The 23,378-nt window shown below is 31.5% G+C and overlaps 1 protein-coding gene across 1 annotated transcript; it reads right to left on the bottom strand.

Moving 5' to 3' along the window:
• Nucleotides 1-20,837: 20,837 nt before the first annotated feature.
• LOC120206600 (9-cis-epoxycarotenoid dioxygenase NCED6, chloroplastic) lies at nucleotides 20,838-22,583 on the bottom strand. Its single transcript, XM_039206203.1, has one exon. It carries the CDS (start codon nucleotides 22,581-22,583, stop codon nucleotides 20,838-20,840), a length of 1,746 nt encoding a protein of 581 aa, XP_039062134.1.
• Between the last annotated feature and the right edge of the window lie 795 nt (nucleotides 22,584-23,378).

The raw sequence follows: 23,378 nt of genomic DNA, 5'->3' as shown, positions 1-23,378 counted from the left end.
AATTAGAGGAATGGGGAAAGAGTGTCCAATTATTTTATTAACCATCATTAGCACACAAGGAAACATCCTTTATTCAATGCAATCTATTCTATTTTGGTATCTCGTCATTAAGTTTTACTATTGACTTAACAGAAATGATGATGTGGTTAGGGTTATAAACAAGCAGAGTCGAGCTCGAGTATTACTGAGCTCGACTCGAAAATTCGTAAGCTTAAAATTTTTAAGCTCGACTCGAACTCGAAATCATGAACTGAAACTCGTAAAAGCTCGAAAAGTCTATAAATGAAAAAAAAATATTAAACTTAACTTGATTGAAGCCTCAAACTCGAACCTGGACCTTAAATACATAAAAATCTTAAACTACATTTTTAAAAAAAATCAACACATAAATGTTAGTGTTGTTAATAATTTATTTTTTAAAAATAAAATCTTAATATATTTTATTTTTTGAGTTGCTCACGATCTTATCGTGTCGAGTATCAAGTAGCTTGTTAAGAACTTGAGTTAAGTTCATTCGAGTTGAGTATTTATCGAGCTTTGACAGAGTCGATCTCAAGTAACTCACGATCTGTCTCGTCTCATTTACAATCCTAGATGTGGTATAGCATAATAATAGTTTTAGGCTCAAAGTTTACACATTTCATCAAATTTGTCCTAATTTAAAATAATTTAATAAAATTTTAACATGTGAAAAATTTATTAAATTAATAATAAATTATTATCAAATTATTGAAAAAATTAAATTATCGTTAAATATTATATTATTTCAAATTAAAACAAGGACCAAATCGATAGATTTTTTAAATATTAAATTATTTAGAAGCATGACCAATTTGATAGGGTGTGAAAGTCTTTGGATTAAAACTATTATTATATCATACCACATCACCATTTTCGTTTAACCAATAATCAAACTTAACATTAAGGTATTAAAATAGAAATAAAACCTAATGTTAGACGTATTTTACAAAGAAATATTTAGATGACTCAAACGGAAACACACAAAAAATAAAATACCAAATAAATAGTTTTCCCTTATACTTCATTTATAACATTTTTATTAGAGAAAAGGATAAAAGATTGAACTCCAAAATTGAACACAAGGACTAATATCAACTAAAATAAAAATAATAGTTTTCCTTTTATCTATATAATAGATCTAATATTTTTTTATTAAGCTAATGTGTTTATGAATAGTATATGTTATAAATACTCTCAATCATTTGACAATGAACGCTCAATCAATCTGTTGCATCGCTGGTGCTCGAATTCGTGACCTCTAGGATCAACAACGATTCTTTTTATCGCTGAGATAAGTTGGTTGGTGCAATATTTTTACTGTACTTTGGATGGCAGTAGGGGTGAGCAAAACTCGACTTAAATCGAAAAATCGATTTTTCGACTCAATTCGACTCGAAAAAAATCGACTCGAATTGACTTCGAGTTGCAATTTCATAAACTCGACTTGACTCGAAAAAAAACTTCAAGTTCAAACCAAGTTATAAAATACAACTCGAATAACTCGAAATTTTAGTAACTAGTGGATTTATTTTCAAGTTTGAGTTGAGTCCTTCAACTTTGTATGATATATGTATATCGCATGTAAAAAAAATATGAAGAAATATATTTGTATTATATACATGGTTATAGAGAGTAACTTAAATTAGAATCAAATAATATTATAAATATTTACAATTAAATTTAAACAGAAACTCGAAAAGCCGACTCGACTCAAAAAAATTTCAAGTCAACTCCGCGTTATAAAATATGACTCGTTAACTTGAAAAACCCAAAAATTTTTAACTCGACTTGACTCGATCGAATACTCACCTTTAGATAGTGGTCATAAGAAATTAATATCATGAGAAAACTATGTAGTACAAAGCGTGGAGGGGAAATTTCCGTTGAGGTAACAATGACAAGAGTCCAATTTGTTGGTCAGGCCACTCATGTGATTCCCAGTAATTTTTGTCATAGAATTTATTAAGACCTGTCATATCAAAAATTGCACTATAAATGTTTAGTTATAATTAAATAAACAAACTATTACATTTGAAGAGGAAATCAGCTTTATCCATGATGCCAAAAATTTGCATCAGTCAAATAAAGGAAACTATTATGCTTTTTTTTATATAACCATATATATCCGATATATTAATTAATTAATCTGAATCGAGTATTGTAAAAATAAGAAAGACATTCTCAACTCAGTTTATTCCATTCGTAATAGTCAGGAAACTACTATGCTTTACCATCGCATGCCATTCTTCTATTTCTATAATTCTATGTCCAATTGGTATTGAGTTTTAATTACGTTAATATCATTATAATCGTAATAATCGAAAATTTACCGATACAAATGTGTTTAAACATATTTTTTTTAATAATTAGGAATGATTATAAGCAAAAATGGATCGAAGAAGGGGGATTACTCCCTAAAAAATTTAAATTAATATATATTTTAGATATTTGAGTTAAGGGCTACTTTTGCCCTGTAGTAGGCTCAATTTATCATTTTCACCCTTATGTTTTTTTCGCATCAATTTATCGATCGAAATTGTTTAATTGTATAATCTTAAACCTAACTTAAAACTTTAAATCTTAGATCCTAAACTCTATGCCTTAACCCCTAACTAATAGAACCTTAAACCCTACATAAAACTTAAAACTCTAAACAATAGTAAATATTTGGCTTAATACCAAAATAAGTGCTCAAACTATACCTAAATTCTCGAATAGGTGCCTAAACTATTTTTTGATCTGTCTAGGTGTCTAACATTACAAATGTTATCCATTTAGGTGCTCGAGCCGTTAACGACGTTAATTTCCCATGTCTTAAGTGACACGTGTCACAATTTGGTGCTTTTAAAATTTATTTTTTAAATATTATTATATTTATAAAAAACCTAATTTTCTTAAATTATAAAAAGCCCCAAAATACATAAAATCCCCAAATGATATCATTAATCCCCACTCGCCCCCTTTTCTGGCCACGACCACTGTCGTTGATGTAGTCCTTGTCATTCTCCTAGTCATAAGCTATTGTAGTTGTCTCGTTGATTAGCAGTCGAGATCGCGTGGGATCGCGATTTTCATCCTAGGGTTCGAGGGGTATAAAACTTTTTCGTCAATCGATCACGATTTCATAGGGTTTTGGTCGCTGGGTTGAGATGAGGTCGAATGGAGCTTCGTCGACGACAAAGGACGATGGTCGATGTGGGTTTATGGGTTGAAATGAATGTTTTCAAAGTTTTTAGGGTTATTTCAAAATGTTTATGTTTTTCTTTGAAAATATATATAATTTTATTTTTTTAATTTTAAATAATTTTTAAAACCACCAAATTATGACACATTCACTTAAGGGGAAATTAACGTCGTTGACGGTTCGGGCACAATGGGTAACGTTTGTAACGTTAGACACCTGGATAAGTCAACAAATAGTTTAGGCACATATTCAAGAATTTATGTATAGTTTGGACACTTATTTTGGTATTTAGCCTAAATATTTTAAACCTAGATGCAATTAAACAATTTTGAGGGCTAAATTGATTCGAAAATACCACATGGATGAAAATGATAAATTGGGTATACTACGGGGTGAAAGTAACCCTTAAGCCTAGTTATTTTATTTGTATTTTCTATTGATAATATATTTTCATCTCCTATAATTTTATAAGTTCTTCCCCTAGCATAAGATCTTGCATTCTCCCTTGATTACAATATAATATTTGTTAAAAAAAATCTTCGTCATGTACAATGCACACACCTTATAGATATAAGTGTTCAAACTTGGGATCTCGGTGAGAAAAACACTATTTTTAATTACTAAAATCATTTGATGGGTTCAAGCATATAAATTTTTCAATCAAATACTAAAATAAATTAATAATTAATTATGAGATAATATCACATTTAGTATTTGGACCTTAACAAGATATAAAATGTAATGTGTACCTTGTGGTACATGTATTTTTAAAATGTCCAATATGATAATATCTTACATAACATATCAACTGTTATTTCGTGTATCAATATGACACTAAATTAGTCGGTGAATATTCACAAATATCACCAACGAGTTGGTTCAAATGGTAAGTAACTTGATATTGCTTAAACAATGTCTTAAGTTCGAGTCATTGTGTATGTAGAAAATCCTCGCTATGAGACTCACCTACCAAAATCAAGTGTACGACCTGGATCAGTCTAGATTAGTCAGGGCAGAGCCTTGAAACTAGAGGACAACAAAAAAAATTCACAAATATCGTATTAATACATAAAATGATAATTCAAATAACATATTAAATATTTTATTAAAATAGATTTATCATAGTAAATATTCTGTCATAATACATGTATCATATCAAACATTTTAAAAAGTGTAGATATTAACCCATTAATTATTTGTTAAAATATATGTATCGAATGTGATATTAACCCATTAATTATTGATTATTTTATAATTAATAAGTATTGAGTCGTAGCAGAAATCCAGATGAATAACTCACGCTACCCTTATAATATTGCTAAAATAAGGGTTGTTTGTTTACTTCAGAATGATTAAGCGCTGAATGATTAAGCGTTGAATGATTCAAATGTTGAATGATTCAGAGGCTCTGAATGTGACATGTTGTTTGATAATGACTCTGAATCATTCAGAATGTACTTCTTTGCTTAATCATTCAGCACTGTTTTGCTGAATCAGTCAACACTGGATCTTTCAGATGTGCGAAACAAACGCGCTGAATGTTGAACAGTTCAACATTCAACGCTGAATGATTCCATTAAGAGGCAAACAAACAACCCCTAAGTCAAATAATTAGTACTTAAGTAATCATAATTTAATATGATTTGATTTTCCTTTAACATTGGTCAAATTTATTTCAAACAACGACTCAGGTCGGCTGGAATAACTCATTTTACATAAGAATTTACAGATTGTTCATTAAGAGTGACGGTGGTAGAATTCGAACTAGACCTTACAAATTCAAATTCCTAAATTCTAACCTCTTATACCAACACTCGTTCGTATCCGAATTTAATTCAACTTAATGCAAATAAGTAGACGATATGAATGATCCAAAATCAAAATTAATTAGGAAAATCAGAGCTTACCAAATCTCACTTTCCGTGGCCCGTGAACTTTATTATTTTTTTCAAATAGGAAAAATCATGTGATATTTTTAAAAATCAAAATATTTTTTATTCAATAAATCGATAATTGTGTAAACCTTAATAATAATTAATAATTTAAAATTAAATAAATAGCGGATTCAACATTCCTACAAATGAGCCAAATGGATAGTCAAATAAGGGATATTGGAATTTACACACTAATATATTAAAATTATTGTGTTAAATTTTGGAGCCAAATTGTTTTGTAAGAGGGGGCAGGATTATGTTGGAATGCATCAACCAAATGGCACCCATCATGGCAGCTTCCATGCTTTGCGACCCTTCTATTTGCTTTTTTTTTTTACATTTTTTTGAATTAATCATTAGTATCTGATCTATTGACCGACTAATTCAGATTGGGTATTACAAAAGCGAGGGCGACCTTCCCAACTCAGTTTGTTTAATTCGCAAATATTAGGGTTCAAACCTCTGACATTACTTAAGAAATTTAGTGTTTCATCCTACTAGATCAACTAACTGTTGGTATTATTTTACCTTTTTATTTACCGTAAAAAGGTGAAAACACTTGATCAATCACCATGATTAGATTACAATAATTTGGACCATTAATAGCATGAACGGAGCCAAAATTAAATATTGGCAGGGGCTGAAATATTATACTATTTAATAAAAATATAAAGATTTATTAGGTATTTAATCTCGAAATTCAACATGAACCAAGCGACCTTAGTGATTAAGAGAATGTTGCTATTCTTGAGGTTTCGAGTTCAAGCACGTATGTATGGGTACGATCGTTTATTGTCAAATAGTTGAAAGTTTTTATACAGATATTGCCTTGTATTTACCCTAAATTAAAAAAAAAACTCAAAACTCAAAAGACAACTTCTAATTTGTCTAATATTTAAACTTACAATGACTTAAATTATAATTAGACCAAAAATTTGAAAACACAAACTTATCATTCTTTAGTTAGACCCCTACTTGATTAAATTTTAATAAATTTTAATATTTTTAAATTTAAATATTTATTTTTACAATAACTAAAATACTATTAAATAAAAATTATATAGAATATATAAATTTTAATATGATCGTAGCCCTTGTCCCTTAAGGGAGCTCCGTCCCTGATTGATAGTGTAGACCAACACAACCAACCTCTTAGGGTACATTTGATTCACGAAATGGAAGATTACCAGTGGCAATGTAAGATTACCAGGGAAAAATATTACTAGGAATGTTGTATTTTATGTTTGGTTGGCTTAGCAGGAATGTAAGATTACCGTGTTTGGTTAAAATAATAAAATATTATTGGAATATATATTTGACCAAATTGTCATTATTATATATTTGTTTTTTTCACAAGTTGGAAAATATTTATATATTTTCTTTAAAAAATTTAAATTCATAAAATTTATATAATTTTTTTTTACAAAATTGAAAATATAAAAAGGTTTAATGAAAGGGTAAAATTTTATTTTAACCCCTGAACTTCATATAAAATTTTAATTATAGACTTTTTTTTTTGTAAATCTAAAATAGTTTAAGGATAAATTTGTAATTTAACATTCGTATAATTTTTATTATTCAATTACAGAAAAATGATATTTAAAAAAAATTAAGGGCATTTGAGTGAAAAACACCGGGAATCCAACAATACCTAAGGAAATGGAGGTAATGACATTCCCGGTAATATATCCCAAAAAAATTTACTATTGGTAATATTACGTTACCGTGAATGAGATTCGTGGGCTAACTAAACGGGTGAATGTGGATTACATTCTCATGGGAATCTTACGTTCTCCTATCCAAACATCCCTTATTGGTTAGTTATTGTTGCCTTTGACTTTTTTTACTTTTGAAATTAACATTATTATTCGTTGTTAAAGTTTACCAACAAAATCATGATAAAGTGAACCCTCGATGGATCCTATTGTCTAACCAAATTTCATGGTTATATACAATAATACAGAGATAGACCATGCTTTATGAGTAGGGATGTATAGAGGGAAAATGATCTTTTAATTTTTTTTGAATTAATCATTGGTATCTGATCTATTGACCGACTAATCCATATGTGTTTATCCCTTAGTATAAAAATCTTACCTTAATCCTTGAATTTAATAATTTACGATTGAGTTTTGTATCGATGACAACTTCGATTACAAGTTGTCCCCATTCTTATATGATTTTTTATTCGACGTGGTAGAAAACTAATTGAAATATGCATATATGAATTAATATAGTAATTGTTCTTAAATATATGTATATACATGTTATTATAGTAAATTTTTGTATTCTAGATGCATCGATATTTTTTACCCTAAATCTAATTTTGATTTTTATTTATAGAATCTACTCCAAATTCAAATTTTAAATAAGAAGTTAAAAAAATTAAATTGAATCAAAACTCGTTGAATTTTCAAATTTAAAATGTTGATATACAACAACAACAACAACAACGAAACCCTATTCACATATGCAATGGGATAAGGGGGAGGTAGGGTAGTAGGCTGCCCCCAACGCCTGGTTGAGAGCAGCTTCAGTGGAAGATATTCGGCAGTCATAAAAATTACAAATAAAGATAAAATGCAATGCATGTATAAATAAATAAATAAATAAATACATAGTTGATCGTTCTTTTTATTTTTATAAGCAGTATTCTTATGCGCGTCTGTAATGGGAAGTAATCCCTGCAAATAAATCCCTGCATAAAAATCTCTGCAATATAGACAGAAACGTAAGATCCGCCTAAATTTAAAAAGAGGAAACATGAAGAGAATGATACACAGAAGTCAACGATAGCAAGCTACGAGAAAGATTAAAGTCAAATGTGTTAAAACCTAAACTAAGGCAACACTACTCCGCTACCCTAAATCTAAGCCTTCATAAATTCCAATGACAGAAACGTGAAGTAAGTAGAAGTCAAAGAAATTACTACAAATACATTAAAAAGATGACATAGATGTTATAACATATGACTGTGACCCGCACTACTCGGCTACCCTGGGCTCAAGTCTCCAAACTTTCCTATCATAGGTCATGTCTTCGGTAAGGACTAAATCCTTCAAATCAAATTTCAAGCAGTCTTCTCATTTCAGTATTATAAATTTTATTTATTTTTGAAACTGAAAAAATAGTTTATAAAATCAAACAATCTAGATTTTATAGTTTAGGGTTTGTTAACCAAATATCTACCCTACCCTGCCTTTTGGGTCAAGCTTTCATTATCTTTAATTTTCTTTATTTATTTCTGTTTTATTTATATAATAAATTTTTAAATAATATAAGGTAAATACACAATAATATTTATTTAAATATTTATATAATAATTTAACTTTTAACTTTTTGTTGTTGAATGATTTAACCTTTAACTTTAACCAAAGTGAATAAGGGCAGAGATTTGACTGACATCCCAACCAATAACTGCTGCACAATGGAAGGATCGAATTTTCTCTAAAGAATTTTGAACAAAACTCCCTCCCCGCCGATTTGTATTTAATATTTAATTACGAGATAATATCATGTTATACAATATAAAATTATTTTAATTTTACATCGATTTATGACCGTTTGATATAGTGGCAGTCACATAAATATTTTTTAAGATAAAAATATATGTGTTAGCAGTATAAAATTTTTAAATGAGACGAGTATAAACAAAATTTCATGATATAAACCATTAATAAAATGGGTCACTAATAGAAGAAAATCTAGATTTCAGGGTAGTCATCATCAACAAAATAGAAGATTAATCGAAAGAAAATTTAGATTTCAGTGCCCGTCCTCAATCACAAGTGCATCCGCCATTGGTTGGATAAGTGAAAATAGATAACTGAGATTGACTTGTTGTTTTTTGTTTTACACTATGTAAGTGGATCATTTTTATTTATTTATAAACATCTAGAGTGAAAACAAATATAATATATGCTCGAAATATTTTCAACTATTTGACAATGAATACTCGTACACCCCTACAAATGTCGTACTTGAACTCAAAACCCCAAAGAATAATAATAATTCCTTAACCACTGAAATCGTTTGGTTCGTACAATTATTTTTTTTATAGAAAATACAAAACAAAAGGCTTAAGGGTGCTACAAACATCCTTAAGTCAAGATAAAAATATTTTATTAAAGTAAAATCTAAAAACAAAATCTCTAAATTATATAAAAAACCAGCAATCAAATAATTAGTTGTTAAAGAAATTAATATGGAATGGTGTGGTTGCTGAAATTAATGATATATGCACTTTATTTTACATGAAATAAATATAATAAGGGTAAACTGTGCATTTAGTACCTAAACTATAATTTTTGGCCCATTTTAGCACTTAAACTTTTATTTTTTTTCAAAACCATGCCAAAAGTTTAGTTTTTGTTTCATTTTAGTACCCATATTCAAAATTTAACATTAAGTTTTGAAAAACATTTGGAAAGTTTAGGGACTAAAATGGATCAAAATTGATAGTTTAGGTACTAAATGAGTTAAGTTTTTAATGGTGAGGTACTAAAATGAAATAAAAACTAAACATTAGGTATGATTTTGAAAAAATGGAAAGTTTAGGTACTAAAACGGACATGAACTGATAGCTAAGGTATTAAATATGTAGTTTACCCATATAATAAGTATATATGATGAAAAGAGCAGGTAGTGTGATGGAAAGCTAATAATATTTGGATGGAGTATAGTTTTAAGTATACAAACAAATGCAATAAATTGCACTTGATTATCTTATGTATTATTTTAATTGTATACAATGTGACATAATTTTATTTTTAAAATATTTCAATTTATCTTTATTATTTCGGAAAAAATAATTAGTAATTATTCTAAATACTTAATATTGCTTCATTTGATTTTATGGTCCATTTATGCCAAGATTAGAATTTAAATCAATGATAATGTCAATAATGTAAAAAATAATAATGTAAAGGGTTAAATGGTATTTTTGATCTTGAAGTTATATCTTATTTAGTTTATTTTAGCCCTTGAACTTTTCAATTATAATGCATATTATAATATGTAATTCTCGACGCCATTGGCATCTAATTGAAATCTATGATTTGCTCTCAAAAAAGAAATGTGGCCAAACTAAACTAAAAAAATCTTTAGGTAGCTAAGTGATAATGAGATGTAATTTCAGAGGATCAAAATACAATTTAACCCAAATCTTAAAGGGAGGAGAAATTTTGTTCCATATAACCCAACTTTTTATTAGTCAATTTAACCATTCAAAATTTATTAGTCGAATTAAGAAATAGCACTCGAATAACTCGAATAATAGCTCAAAATTTTTAGTAATTATATTGATTTTTAAATTTGAGTCGAGTCTCTCGACTCATGTATAATATATGTATATATGAAATGTGAAGAAATATAATTGTATTGTATATGATTATAGAAAACACTTTAAATTAGAATGAAATAATACCATAATATTATAAATACTATAATTTTAGATTAAATAAAAGTCCGAACAACTCGATTTGACTTGACTTAATCGAATGGTCAAATCATCAATCATGAATTAAGATTAAAAAAACTCTTACCATCTTGTCTAGGCCATGTGATTTAAGCTATGTATGAACTCCATGGGTTGGCCCCTAATTTTCCCACCCATATGCATTTGCCCACATGACCCATCAATTTAGTCTACATAAACACATAGATGGATCTAGGATGCCGAGTACGGTCATACTCTTTAAAAATTTTAAATTTTCATATAATTTATGCATTTTTTTTATAATGATATAATTCTATATCTTAATTTTTTTGATATAATTGTCTAAATTTATACATAACATGAAATTTTGTGTCCGTCGGTGCATATACACGGCTTTCCCAAACAACAAATTGCCCCCAAGATGACACTATTGGATTCTCCTTTATTGGTTGGTTCAATTTGGGTTGCAATAGGGATAGTGACTTAGACCAATCATGTGTGGATCCATGTGCATGGTGGATCCATGGGGTACCCACTACTCATCACATCATCACTCACTTGGACAAGCTTTATATTAATATGTAGGTTTATTATCTCTTTTTGGGCAATGTACATTGTTGAGTCATTAGTTTGGTACGTTTTCAATTTTTCTGAGTTTGGTCACTGTACTAGTATGACACCATTATGTTAAAAAAAAATTATACAAAATGAAAAAAGGGTAGAACTCAAGTCCATATATGAATTTTTTTTTTGTTGCCCTCTCGGTTCTAAGGTTTTGCCTTGACTAATCTGGATTGATCCTCGTCGCACACTTAGTTTTAGTGGGTGAGCCTCATAGCAGAGATTTTATGTATACACAATGACTTGAACCCTTCGAGACCTTGCTTAAGTGATATCAAATTATTTACCACTTGAACCAACCCTGTTAAATGTGTTATGTTATATATGGATTTTGGTCGAGTAATTGTAGATATAATAGCTTAATTTTATTCAATTTTTAAAAATTACTATCACAATTATCAACATAACATAATTTTATTTTTATTTTTAGTTATTTAAATCAATTTGAATTATCGAATTTGAATCGAGTTAAAATTCGAAAATTTAAAGTCAAATGAAAATTTAGTTGAGTATTTTGATAGTTTTACAATTTGATCTCTGATTTCCTTGTTTATTCAATTTGTCTTTCATTTTAAGTCAATTTTCGAATAAATTTAAACTACATGCTCGTAAACCATTTTAGAATATATATATATAAATATATTTAATTTCTCTTTTTGATAATAAATTTTTTATTTTTTTAATTTAGTCCATCAACTTTGCATGGTTTTCTCATTTCTTCAATCCATCATTCATTTTAGGTCTATTTTTAACTAAATTTGAACAACATATTCCTCTTCCACTATAGAATACCGGTGTAACTTCAATTATCATTTTTAGCTACAAATGTATTCTTTTTCAATTTAGTCCCTTAGCTTTGTATTTTATTCAATTTAGTCTTTTGATTGTAATTTTTTTTTTGCAATTCTATTTTTTAAAAGGAAAGGCGAGTCTCGTTAAAAATCTCCTCATAACCTAATTAAACAAACACTCAATCGAGGCAACGGAAGGAGAAAATAGTGCCTTAGAAATATATTCATCAGACCTCAGAGCGTAAGAGTTCAGAAAATCTGGTACAAAACATAAACCAAAGCCTCTGACTAAGCAAATGCAAATCAAGAATCCCCAACCAAAACAAACAGCAGAACCGCAACAACTTACAACAATGACCACTGCCAACTTTCATGATTTCGAGCCTTTTTGAGCTTTTACGAGTTTCAGTTCATGGTTTTAAGTTTGGGTCGAGTTTAAAAGATTTAGTTTTGTGAATTTTTCGAGTGGATTCAAGCTCCATTTCAGAGTTTTCAAGTATATATTATTTAGTTAGAGGAAGTTGATAAATTATAATCAATCTATATCATAATATTATAAATAATTACAATTATATTTGTATAGGAACTCGAATAACTCAACTCGAAGAAAAAATTCAAATTATGTCTAAACCATAAAATACAACACTTTAACTCGATTAACTCAATTTTTTATTCAAATCAATTGAACTCGATCATATGCCCATCTCTACTTCGAATATAAAGTTTTTTTTTTAATTTAAAATCAAACTTCATGGGTTGTATGGCCCAAATCTATCAGCCCAAAAGTCAAGTCTGCAAATAAAAAAAGGTAAACTATATGTTTAGTATTTAAATTATCAGTTCTAATCTATTTTAGTATTTAAACGTTTAATTTTTTCAAAATCATACATAATATTTAGTTTTTATTTCATTTTAGTAACACACTGTTAAAAACATAACGCTTTTAGTACCTAAACTATCAATTTTGGCTCGCTTTAGTACCTAAACTTTCACTTTTTCAAAACTTAACGCTATGTTTTTAATGAGATATTAAAATAAAACAAAAACAAAACGTTAAATATGATTTTGAAAAAAAATAAAAATTTAGGTATTAAAATAGACTAAAATTAATAATTTAGATACTAAACACACGTAACTTACCTAATAAAATGTGTACACATATAAATACATTTTGTATATCTATTTCTAAATTGATAAAAATAGTAAGACAGAGGGTATAGGACCACAAAGGATCTCCTCACATGGCTGCATGTGCACTCAAAAAGGGCTGATTCCACGAGATAATGTTCTCGAATTTTTTTTTCACGAGATAATACTTTGGACATATTATTTGCTGAGATAGGGTTAATTGCACAGTGACCAAAGAGGTCGCCATGCACGCCCAACGGCCAAAGAGGTCGCCATGCACTCGGGGTGACCAAGGATCGGTTTGGGGAGATTGGGGAGATCGTGCCATGCACTCGGGGCGACCAAGGATCGGTTCATGCATGGGGCACTCGGGGCGACCAAGGATGACCAAGGATCGGTTCATGCATGGGGAGATTGGGGCAAAGAACCAAAGCAGAGCAGCAGCGGGCAAAGAACGTTGGACGCCGGGCGTGCATGGCGACCTATGCTGGTCGTCTTCCACGTCGTAGGTCGCCCGGAGTGCATGGCGACCTACGGCCTTCACTGTAGAATTTATCCCATTCGAGCAATTAATTTGAACACTGCATTATCTCGTGAAATAAAAACTTCGACTGCATTATTTCGTTGATTTCGCCCTCAAAAAGAGACTATTGCAAGGACTGGATTTGTTTTCGGAGACAGAAAATTTCCGGTTTAGAAATAGACGAGTTCGCATATGCTGCGGTTCTCCATGTTTGTGTGACCTCTTGCAATGTCGATGTAGGAGTGTCTTACTTCAATCGCATCAAGAAACCTACAGTTACGCATCGTCTTCTGATGATAGCCCTTCTAGCGCGAACTGGACACTTCGATGAGGTGTGCACCTTTATTGAGGAACACCGGATCGAAAATACCGCAGACGTATTAAGAGCTGTGCTAGATGGATGCAGGATCTATCAGCAAGTAACGATGGGGAAACGAATCGTCGAGCAGCTTTGTGAATTGGAGCCCCTCAATGCCGAAAACTACATACTACTGTCGAATTGGCATGCAGAGAACGGGAAATGGGACATGGTCGAAAAACTAAAGACGACAATCAAAGACATGGGTGCATACGGTTGGATAGAGTTTCGGAACAAAGTTCACGTGCTCGGAACAGGAGACGTTTCCCACCCCAGATCCGAGATGATATACCGGGAGTTGCAGCATTTGATGAATAAACGGAAGACGGAAGAGGACATGAGCCTAAGTCGGAATTTAGCCTCCATGATGTCGACGAAGAACGCGAATGTATTCGGATCGGGCATTGTGGGATGTTCGCCACTTCTCTTGGGCTTATCAGTACACAAGAAAGAGCAACTGTTCGTGTGACCAAGAATCTCAGAAGCTGCCATGAGTTTGCAAAGGGTATATCCAAGATAGTAGATAGAGAAATCATTATAAAGGATCCTAATTGTTTCCACCATTTCAAAAATGGCCACTGTTCATGTGAGGGATCTTTGGTGATTTCTGTAGAGGTAGCATGAAAATGAAAAAAAAAAGAAATTGAGGGTGAAATTGAAAAATAGTAAAACGTAGAGGACCAATTCTATTATTGGGCATCCCATTGGGTCCGGGCCAGCTCCAAAGCTCAAACCTAAAATTTTAGTTAGTCAGGTCAATATGACGCTTTTTGGTTCATGTTTAGGGCTGATACAAAGGGAGAAGGAGAAAAGAGGAGTGGTCTGTCGACGAAGATCGTTAGAGGTCATTGTGTACAAAATATATTAAGCTTCAGTTTTATGTTTACAATTAAATTAATATTATTTATCAGAAAAATTAAATTAAATTAAATTATATTTTTTTATAGAATCAACTAATTTTATTCAAAACAAGAAATATCCCAAATTATAATAAAGATTTATAATTAAAATCGTAAATTAAGTACGTAATTAGCAAAATTTCCTATAATCATTGAAACAAACTAATAACCTAAGATCACATAAGGATCATACAAGGAAAAATTAAATCTAACCAAGAAACTCGAACAAAGATAGATTCAAACAGATCCGATTGCATCAACAAACGAATTGCAAAAGGGGATCAATCTATTGAAATATCACTGACAAACCGTAAATCAGACTCCAGCGAGGTGAAAAGGTATCCACAAACGTAAATCGAGTATCCAAATTCAATCTGAACGTCCAAAGTAGGGAAGATCACAAGATATTAGATCAACGCCATCATGACCAGTCATGACGATGTCAAATCAGCCCTTAGAGAAAAATATAAATTAAAAGTGGCCAAAGAATAAAAAAAAATTACCAAAAAAAACATAGGAAAACATGTCATAAAGGCGGATGAAAACATGCAACACATACAGACTTATTAAAAATTAAAAAATAAAAGAAAATAAAGATACAATGTAGAAAAGTAAAAGAAAATAAAAAATACCGACGGTCGACAACTAGTACTAAAATTAGTGTCATCGACGATCAACAAAAATGAAAAAGAAAAAAAATGAACGACACACCAATAAAAGAAAACTAAATTAGAATTTTTATTTAAACTATTACATTACATTACATTTATATATTATATTATATTATAAATTTAAACATTTGTGAATTTAATATTTTATTTCTATAAATTCCTGTCAATGTATAATGGGGTAAAGTATACAAATGGTCCCCAACTATATAATATTACTTTGTTAATTCATTTGATTATCAAAGGTTATAAAATGGTTCTCTGATTATATAATGTGACTTTGTTGAGTCACTGACTATTAAAAGTTATAAAATGATCACTGACTATTTATCATATTTCAAATTCGTCATTTTTCGTTAAAAATGACGATAACCTGAGTTGGATGTTAATATGTTGTCTGAGATATGATAAAATTTGATCCCAAAATCTTAAAACAACTATCATATCTCACACAATAGATTAATATTCAACTCATATTATTGTCGTTTTTTAACGAAAAAGCCGAGTTTGGAACATAATGAATAATCAGGTGACCATGTTGTTACTTTTAATAGTCAAGAGACTTAACAAAGTAACATCTTATCGTCGGGGGACTCTTTTATAAATTCTAGTAATCAAGGAACTTAACAAAAGAATATCGTATAATCGAGGAATCATTTGTGTATTTTACCCTATATAACGATAGGTAAAAGTAATAATAACCTATAGAAACACTGAACTCGATATTCAGCCGCCCGTCAGCATCTATCCATCCATGTGTTCTCCATGGTGCCTCTTTTATCTCTATATATATTATTAATTAATCTTAATCTTATCCATTAATCATATTATTAATTAATATTCCATTAGTAATTAGTCGTATCCATAAATCATAATATTAATTGATTAGGTCATACATATATAATCCATCGAAATATTTTAAGCCATGAAGCTGATATTTAATTATTAAAATTCTTTGTTGGAGCAATTATATTTTAATAATAAACACTTTTTAATTTCTGTTAAAAGCAATAAATATTTACAAAAGTACTAATTAAAAATTAAAATACTAATTAAACAATCGTTTTGTCTAGTCAAAATAAAGAGGGGCTCATACCAATCATATCAAAATTGTGTTTTTCTTATGATCTAAAACCCTAGCCGTTTTATGTATTTATTTATAATTTATGTCAATTTTATTGATTAATTTAACTTTTTATTCTTTAATTTTGTTTAATTGACGGTGGCTAGGGGTGTTAAAATAATTCGAAACCGTTTAAAACCCAATAACATATGGGTTAAGCCCAAACCGTTTAAAACTCAATTAATAATTTAAGATCCAATAACTTTTAAACTTAAATTAATATTAATTAATTAAAAAATTTATATATTTTTTATTTTATAATTATATATTATTTAAATTAATTATAAATTGTTTTTTTGAATTAAAAAATATTTAATTTTTATATAAATTCGAAATTCTAAAAAAATCGATTAATTCGAAAATTAACCGAATTAACCGAACTTTATTCGGTTCGGTTAATATTTTCGAAAAAAAGTTCGGTTCGGTTCGGTTAACGGTTAAAGAAAAAAAATTCGGTTAATAGTAGTTCGATCGGTTCGGCCACCGAATTAACCGAATGAACAGTCCTAATGGTGGCACTAGTTTTAATGCTGGTTGTCGTCCGCCGGTTATATATATATATATATATATTTTAGTTTTTTAATAAGAATAATTACGTCTTTGTGACATGTTTTCAGCCTTTATGACACATTTATCTCTGTCATTGTGACATGTTTTTCTCTACCTTTTGGTAGCTTACGATTTTTTGTCGTTGTTTTTCTTTATCTTTTTTTCTTCTCAGGGTTAGATTTGACATCGTCACGACTGATCAAGATGACACTTATTTGTTATCATGGTGATCTTCCCTGCTTTGGACCATCGGGCTGATTTGGATACGAGTTTTGCGTTTGTGGATAGTTTTTTTTTCACGTCACTTGACTCTAATTTGCGATTTGTCTGTGGTTTTTCAATAGTTTCATCTCTTTTTGTGGTTCGTTTATCGATGCAGTCATATTTATTCGTATCTTTATTTTATTCGAGCTTTTTGGTTAGGTTTTTTTAACTTTTTCTTTCTTTGGTCCTTAAATAATATAGGTGGCTAGTTTTTGTCTCAACGGTAATAATAAAATGTCATTATTATATTTTAGGTTTACGGTTATATTTGTAAATCTTCATTGTAATTTTAGATATTTTATATTTTTAATAAAACCAACAACTTGCTATAAAAAAAAATTGTGCTTTTTAATGTAAATCCAAAAATTAAAAATTTCAGCTTTTGTGAAAAATAATTATGCAATAAAAAATATATTTTTAACCTCCATATTTATCTTATGGTGTTTTTATTTTACAATTTATAAATTTGTATCGAGATATAATTATATAGCTAGTAATTTGTTTGTGACTTTAGAGATAATTTTAGATAAAATTATTTTAAGTTCTGTATATTTTCATAAAATACGTATAATTATTAACAAATTATTTATTTATTAATAAAAAATATTTTTTGTTTTATATTTGCAGATATAATTTATGTTTCATAAATTATATCTACAAATTCATTGTAAATAAAGTAATGGTGCACGAGAAAGACTGTTTCGATGTGAATACACTTCAAAAGAACCAAAAACTTCTCATAATGAAAGGAAATAGGTCTCTTGGGACCTATTTGTTAGGAATTAGTGGAAAGTAGTTGACTTTGGAAAGGGTAAAATGTCAGTCGGTCGTTCCTAGTGGACTTAGGATGACGATATATATATATTGAACATATGTTTTTTAATTTTTTAATTTAAGAAAATATTGGGTAAAGTATATAAATAGTCCCCAACTTTTAGGCCGCTTAGATTTTGGTCAATCAACTTTTAAAACTTGTAATACAATTATCGAACTTTTATATTTTCAGTAAGATTCCCGCAACATCGGGGTCGGGACACGAGCCGACCAATCAACTGCCCGAAGACATGGGTACCCAGAACTTCGGGTACCCGGATTTGAACACCCCTACCAGAGGTGAAGGCGGGCCTAAAGACGATTTTTGATGGGTGGGGCCATTGTTGAGAATCAGAACCGGATGTAATTGACGGTCCGATTTGGTTTTGGGCTTCTTTGATGAAAGGGCGTGGGGTAACCAGAAGGACTTTTTTGGAGATGAAAGGGCATGGGGTAACCAGAAGGAGGAGGAGGAGGAGGAGGAGATAGGAGTTAACGACAGTTAAGTTCCACGTCAGTAAAAACTAATGGGAGGTAACGACAAGAACCTTATTGAAAACGAACTAAAAGTTCGATGACTGTATTGTAAGTTTCAAAAGTTTACTGACCAAAATGTAAACACCCTAAAAGTTCAGGGACTATTTATATACTTTATCCTAAAATTTTCATATATTAAATTGGTAATCAAAGTGTATGAGTGTGATCAACATCCAGTTGATCTAATGACACGAGATATCAGATTTTTTAAGTAAGATCATGAGTTTGTATCCAAATATTGTGAATGAAAAGAAAATTTGATTAGGAGGATCCCACTTAAATAAAATTTTATAGTGTCTAATCTAAATTAGTCAATCAATAAATTAAAAATCAACGGTTATACAAAAAAAGAGCACGAGTGTGTACCACATGCACTTTAAAGTTTATTAATTAATATAATGCTTTTCAAGTGTTATTAACATAAACTTTACAATGAAAATAATATATGATTCTAATATTTAATATTATTAATGATTAAAAAAATATTTTAAATATATATTATCTTATAATTATATTAAATTATTTAAAAGATAATTTATTATATGTTAATCATTAGTTACATGTAGGGGTGTAAACGAGCCGAGTCGAGCTCGACTCGACTCGAAATGGCTCGAAATGAAAAAAAAATCTTAAACTTAACTCGATTGAAGCTTCAAACTCAAACATAAACATTAAATACATGAAAATCTTACTGTATTTAAAAAAAAATTAATACATAAATGTTAATATTATTAATAATTTTTTTAAAAAAAATAAAATCTGAATATATTATGTTTTCGAGCTGCTCACGAGCTTTTCGAGTCGAATATCAAGTAGCTCGTTTCGGCTCGTTAAGAGCTCGAATCGAGTCCATTCAATCCGAATATTTATCGAACCTTGATCAAATCGATCTCGAATAACTCACGATCTGTTTCGTCTCATTTACGACCCTAATTACATGAATTAATAGAATTAAATTTCGACAAGAGTGAATGATTATTAGTATTGTTTTAGAACATCCGCCGCCATTGCCTATCCATCCATCCACTTGTCTACTTGGCGTCCAACTATTTTGTGTCTGCCCATTACACAGACAAAAGCCTTATCAAGTTCCTTATATCCTGTCTTGTCCCCCTCAAAAATCAATTAATGATACAATAACATTACCATACGAGATGGTAGTTATGCACAGATAGTGAGTGCAGCTGTGAGTTGAAGAAGCATTTTCTCCCCCAATGAGTAAGGACAAAATGGGTACAAAGTTTGGAACATGTCAATTTGGTTGTCAAAATGAGAAAGGCATGAATTGAATTGGGATTAGTCAACTCTAGAATTCTGCCTTCCTATTTGTCAACCATATTGTATATTAATTAAAGCCCCATCACCAATATTGGTTCCACTATACCCAAATTTGTCCTATTACATTTCACACGCGTTGTACACTTTAATTCGAATCGATTTACATCGTACATTTAATTTTAATGAATAAATATTTTAGTATAGATTTTTTGTATACACAAATACTCAAACTTGAGATTATGTTGAAACAAAATCGAACTCCTGTTGACATATTTAATTGTTAATTTAATCGGAATATATCTTACAATATTCATTGTTACGTGTCATTGGCAGAGTTATGATGTGGAAGTCATCGATATATGAAAAAATTGCCACAAAAGTCGACATCTGTTAACCTTTTCATAAACCGCCAACCGCTAACCTTCTCCCGACAATAAACACCGTGACCGAGTCCTAGGAATAATAACAATAAACACCGTGACCATAACCTTAAAAAAACCATATCAGATCATTATTATGATATTATTTTTTATATAATCCGACATGAACGTAAAATAATGTTATAAACATTATACATGCATAACGATTTTTACATATAAACCCTGTATTTTTCGTTTCTAATTAGTATATCTTCCTATATATATATATATATATATATATATATTTATATTTAGATCATGTATAAATACACGAAAGACGAGCTAAATTTTCACACAACTTGTCGGTGTAGATCTTGTTGACTAACAAACGTACCATGAAACCCGTAGGGAACCCTTGTCGGCAACCGTACGGTGCCCACTTGCTTCATGTTCCCTGCTTTCACGATCGCCATCTCCGACGTTTCCTTCTCCTCGTCTCTCACCAATCCCATTATATACCCTTCGTCTTCATCGTTGTCTCTGTTCATACGCTTGTTTTCGGGGACGAAGAACGGTTCGCCCCCGAAACGACAAGCTCCGTACATGAATTCGGTAACTTCTCCGGTCCGTAAATCGACTTTTGCTATGCCGGAACACTTCGGCCATGGATCGGCTATCGCCAAGTAGACGAATCGGGTCTTTCGACCTAGGTATTGCCCGTTCACTTGACCCGCTTCCAAGTTCATCCCTGATACGATAACCCTTCGTGTTGATTCTCCTGTTCTTAAGTTCATTCGGATTTCGGATAGTTCGCTTCGTAGCGTGTCGCCCGACTCGTTGAAAATAGAGTCGGGCGGGTTCATGCACGACCCGATCACGACTACGGTTTTGTCGCCGGTTTCGGTGTTATCTTCTTCCCATGCGTTCCATAAATGGAAACAAAAGCAATCCGGCACGTCGATCCATCGGATTCCCGACCCGACGGCGTCGTTTTGCGACAAAACACCGAATCGGGACGTCTTTTTCTTGTTGTATACGACAGGTGACCCGCCCCGGATCATTTCGGATAACTTGAATACCATTTGATGGTCCGGGATTATCACGAAATTCTCCGTTATGGCAAAGTCGTGAACGATGGTGGCCTGCTCGATATCCACGTGCAAGTCACGTGACTTTCTTCCGAATTTATCTAACTTGAAATATTTCAGGTAAGGTTTCTTTAGGACGTTGTAGTTCAGGGTGTGCAGATCACCTGTGACGGGGTCCAGTTTGGGGTGAGCGATCAAAGGACAATCGATTTGGTCGTCGAAATCGAACCGTCCGACCGTCTCGAGATCGGCATCGCCGTTGATTTTGACATGGTAAGGAAGGTCATCCTCGGACATGGCTAACAATCGACCATTGAAGTAGACAAGCCCTGCATTTGCCACACCGGTCCCATGTGAACCGTCGACTAATCCTAAACCGGATCGAGCCATGAATAAACCGAGCCTGGCCAAACCCAAGTGTCCATGCAGCTCACCGATCGGTTTTGGAAACATACACCGACCCAACCGGGCCTCTTGAATCAACCGGCTCGTTCGAGTATACCTGCAACTATAACTAGCTTCATTACCTGGCCCCAAGCCAATAGCATGGATCATCCCATCACCGTCGAATAAATGGTGCCCGCCCGACGGCACAAACATCGGGTTCGCACCGTTTCGAACATAGACACCGTGTAAGCAAGCCGGAATATGTCCCACCACTTTCAACCCGTGACGAACCGGACACTCTCCAACTGGCGCAAAGTTCCCGGATATCTGAACCGTCGGGTCGACCGTTTTAGGCAGCACATGATTTTTCTCTAGTGGCATGATCATCGAGGTCTCGATTTTGTCAAGAGCCGCCGCGGCTAGCTTTTGAAACGGATTCAAGTGAGCTGGATAATTCAGCTCTCGTGGCGGCACCAAGACGCTGCCGCCACGTTCGACCTTGGGATACCGAGACGGATGCGGATTCGGACGAATAGTCTTTTTCGATGGATTGACGAGGAATTTGCATGTGAGCAATGGAGAACGAGGTTGAAGGAGAGGAAATGAGGGTTGCAATTGCATGGCGAGGGAAGTAAAATTATTCTTTCCGGTGAGGTTTGGGTTTATAGTTGAAAGAATTAGGGTTTATATAAAGCGAAAAAGTGTGTATGTGACATTAAATATTTTTGCACCTAAATATAGGCCGTAGAGGAGGAGAAGACACGTTAGGGATGAGTCTGAACTTTTCAAATGCATGGATATAATATTTTGTAAGAAAAAAAACACATAATATTTTATTTTATTGTGTAATATTCATACGAATCAAATGACCTCCATGGTAAAGGAATTTGTGTTATTCTTTGATGACCCGTATTCGAGTACCATAAATACCAAGGGGTGAGCATTTAATATCGAAAGGTTGAAACTTGAGAGTTATATTTGATTTCTAATTATGATTTATTAATATTTTATTATGGTTTCGTGGCTTACTAATAAGAATTAATCTAAGGGGTTGTTTGTTTATTTCAGGATGATTAAGCGTTGAATGATTCAAATGCTGAATGATTCAGAGGCTCTGTATGAATTAGCTCTGAATGTGACATGCTGTTTGATAATGACTCTGAATCATTCAGAATATACTTATGTGCTGAATCATTCAGAATGTACTTATGTGCTGAATCATTCATAATGTACTTCTGTGATGAATCATTCAGGATGTACTTCTGTGATGAATCATTCAACACTGTTTTGCTGAATTAGTCAACACTGTTTTGCTGAATCAGTCAGCACTGAATCATTCAGAGGTGCTAAACAAACGCGCTGAATGCTGAACGGTTCAACATTCAGCGCTGAATGATTTCATTAAAAGGCAAACAA

This window comes from Hibiscus syriacus, unplaced genomic scaffold, assembly GCF_006381635.1.
Source record: "Hibiscus syriacus cultivar Baekdansim isolate YM2019G1 unplaced genomic scaffold, ASM638163v2 tig00013960_pilon, whole genome shotgun sequence".
Lineage (NCBI taxonomy): Eukaryota > Viridiplantae > Streptophyta > Magnoliopsida > Malvales > Malvaceae > Hibiscus > Hibiscus syriacus.
The sequence above is the reverse complement of the archived record's forward strand: the minus strand, read 5'-3'. Positions and strand labels throughout refer to the sequence as shown.

Excerpts from the sequence above, each read along its gene's own strand:
- LOC120206600 (XM_039206203.1), bottom strand. The coding sequence starts at position 22,583 with ATGCAATTGCAACCCTCATTTCCTCTCCTTCAACCTCGTTCTCCATTG.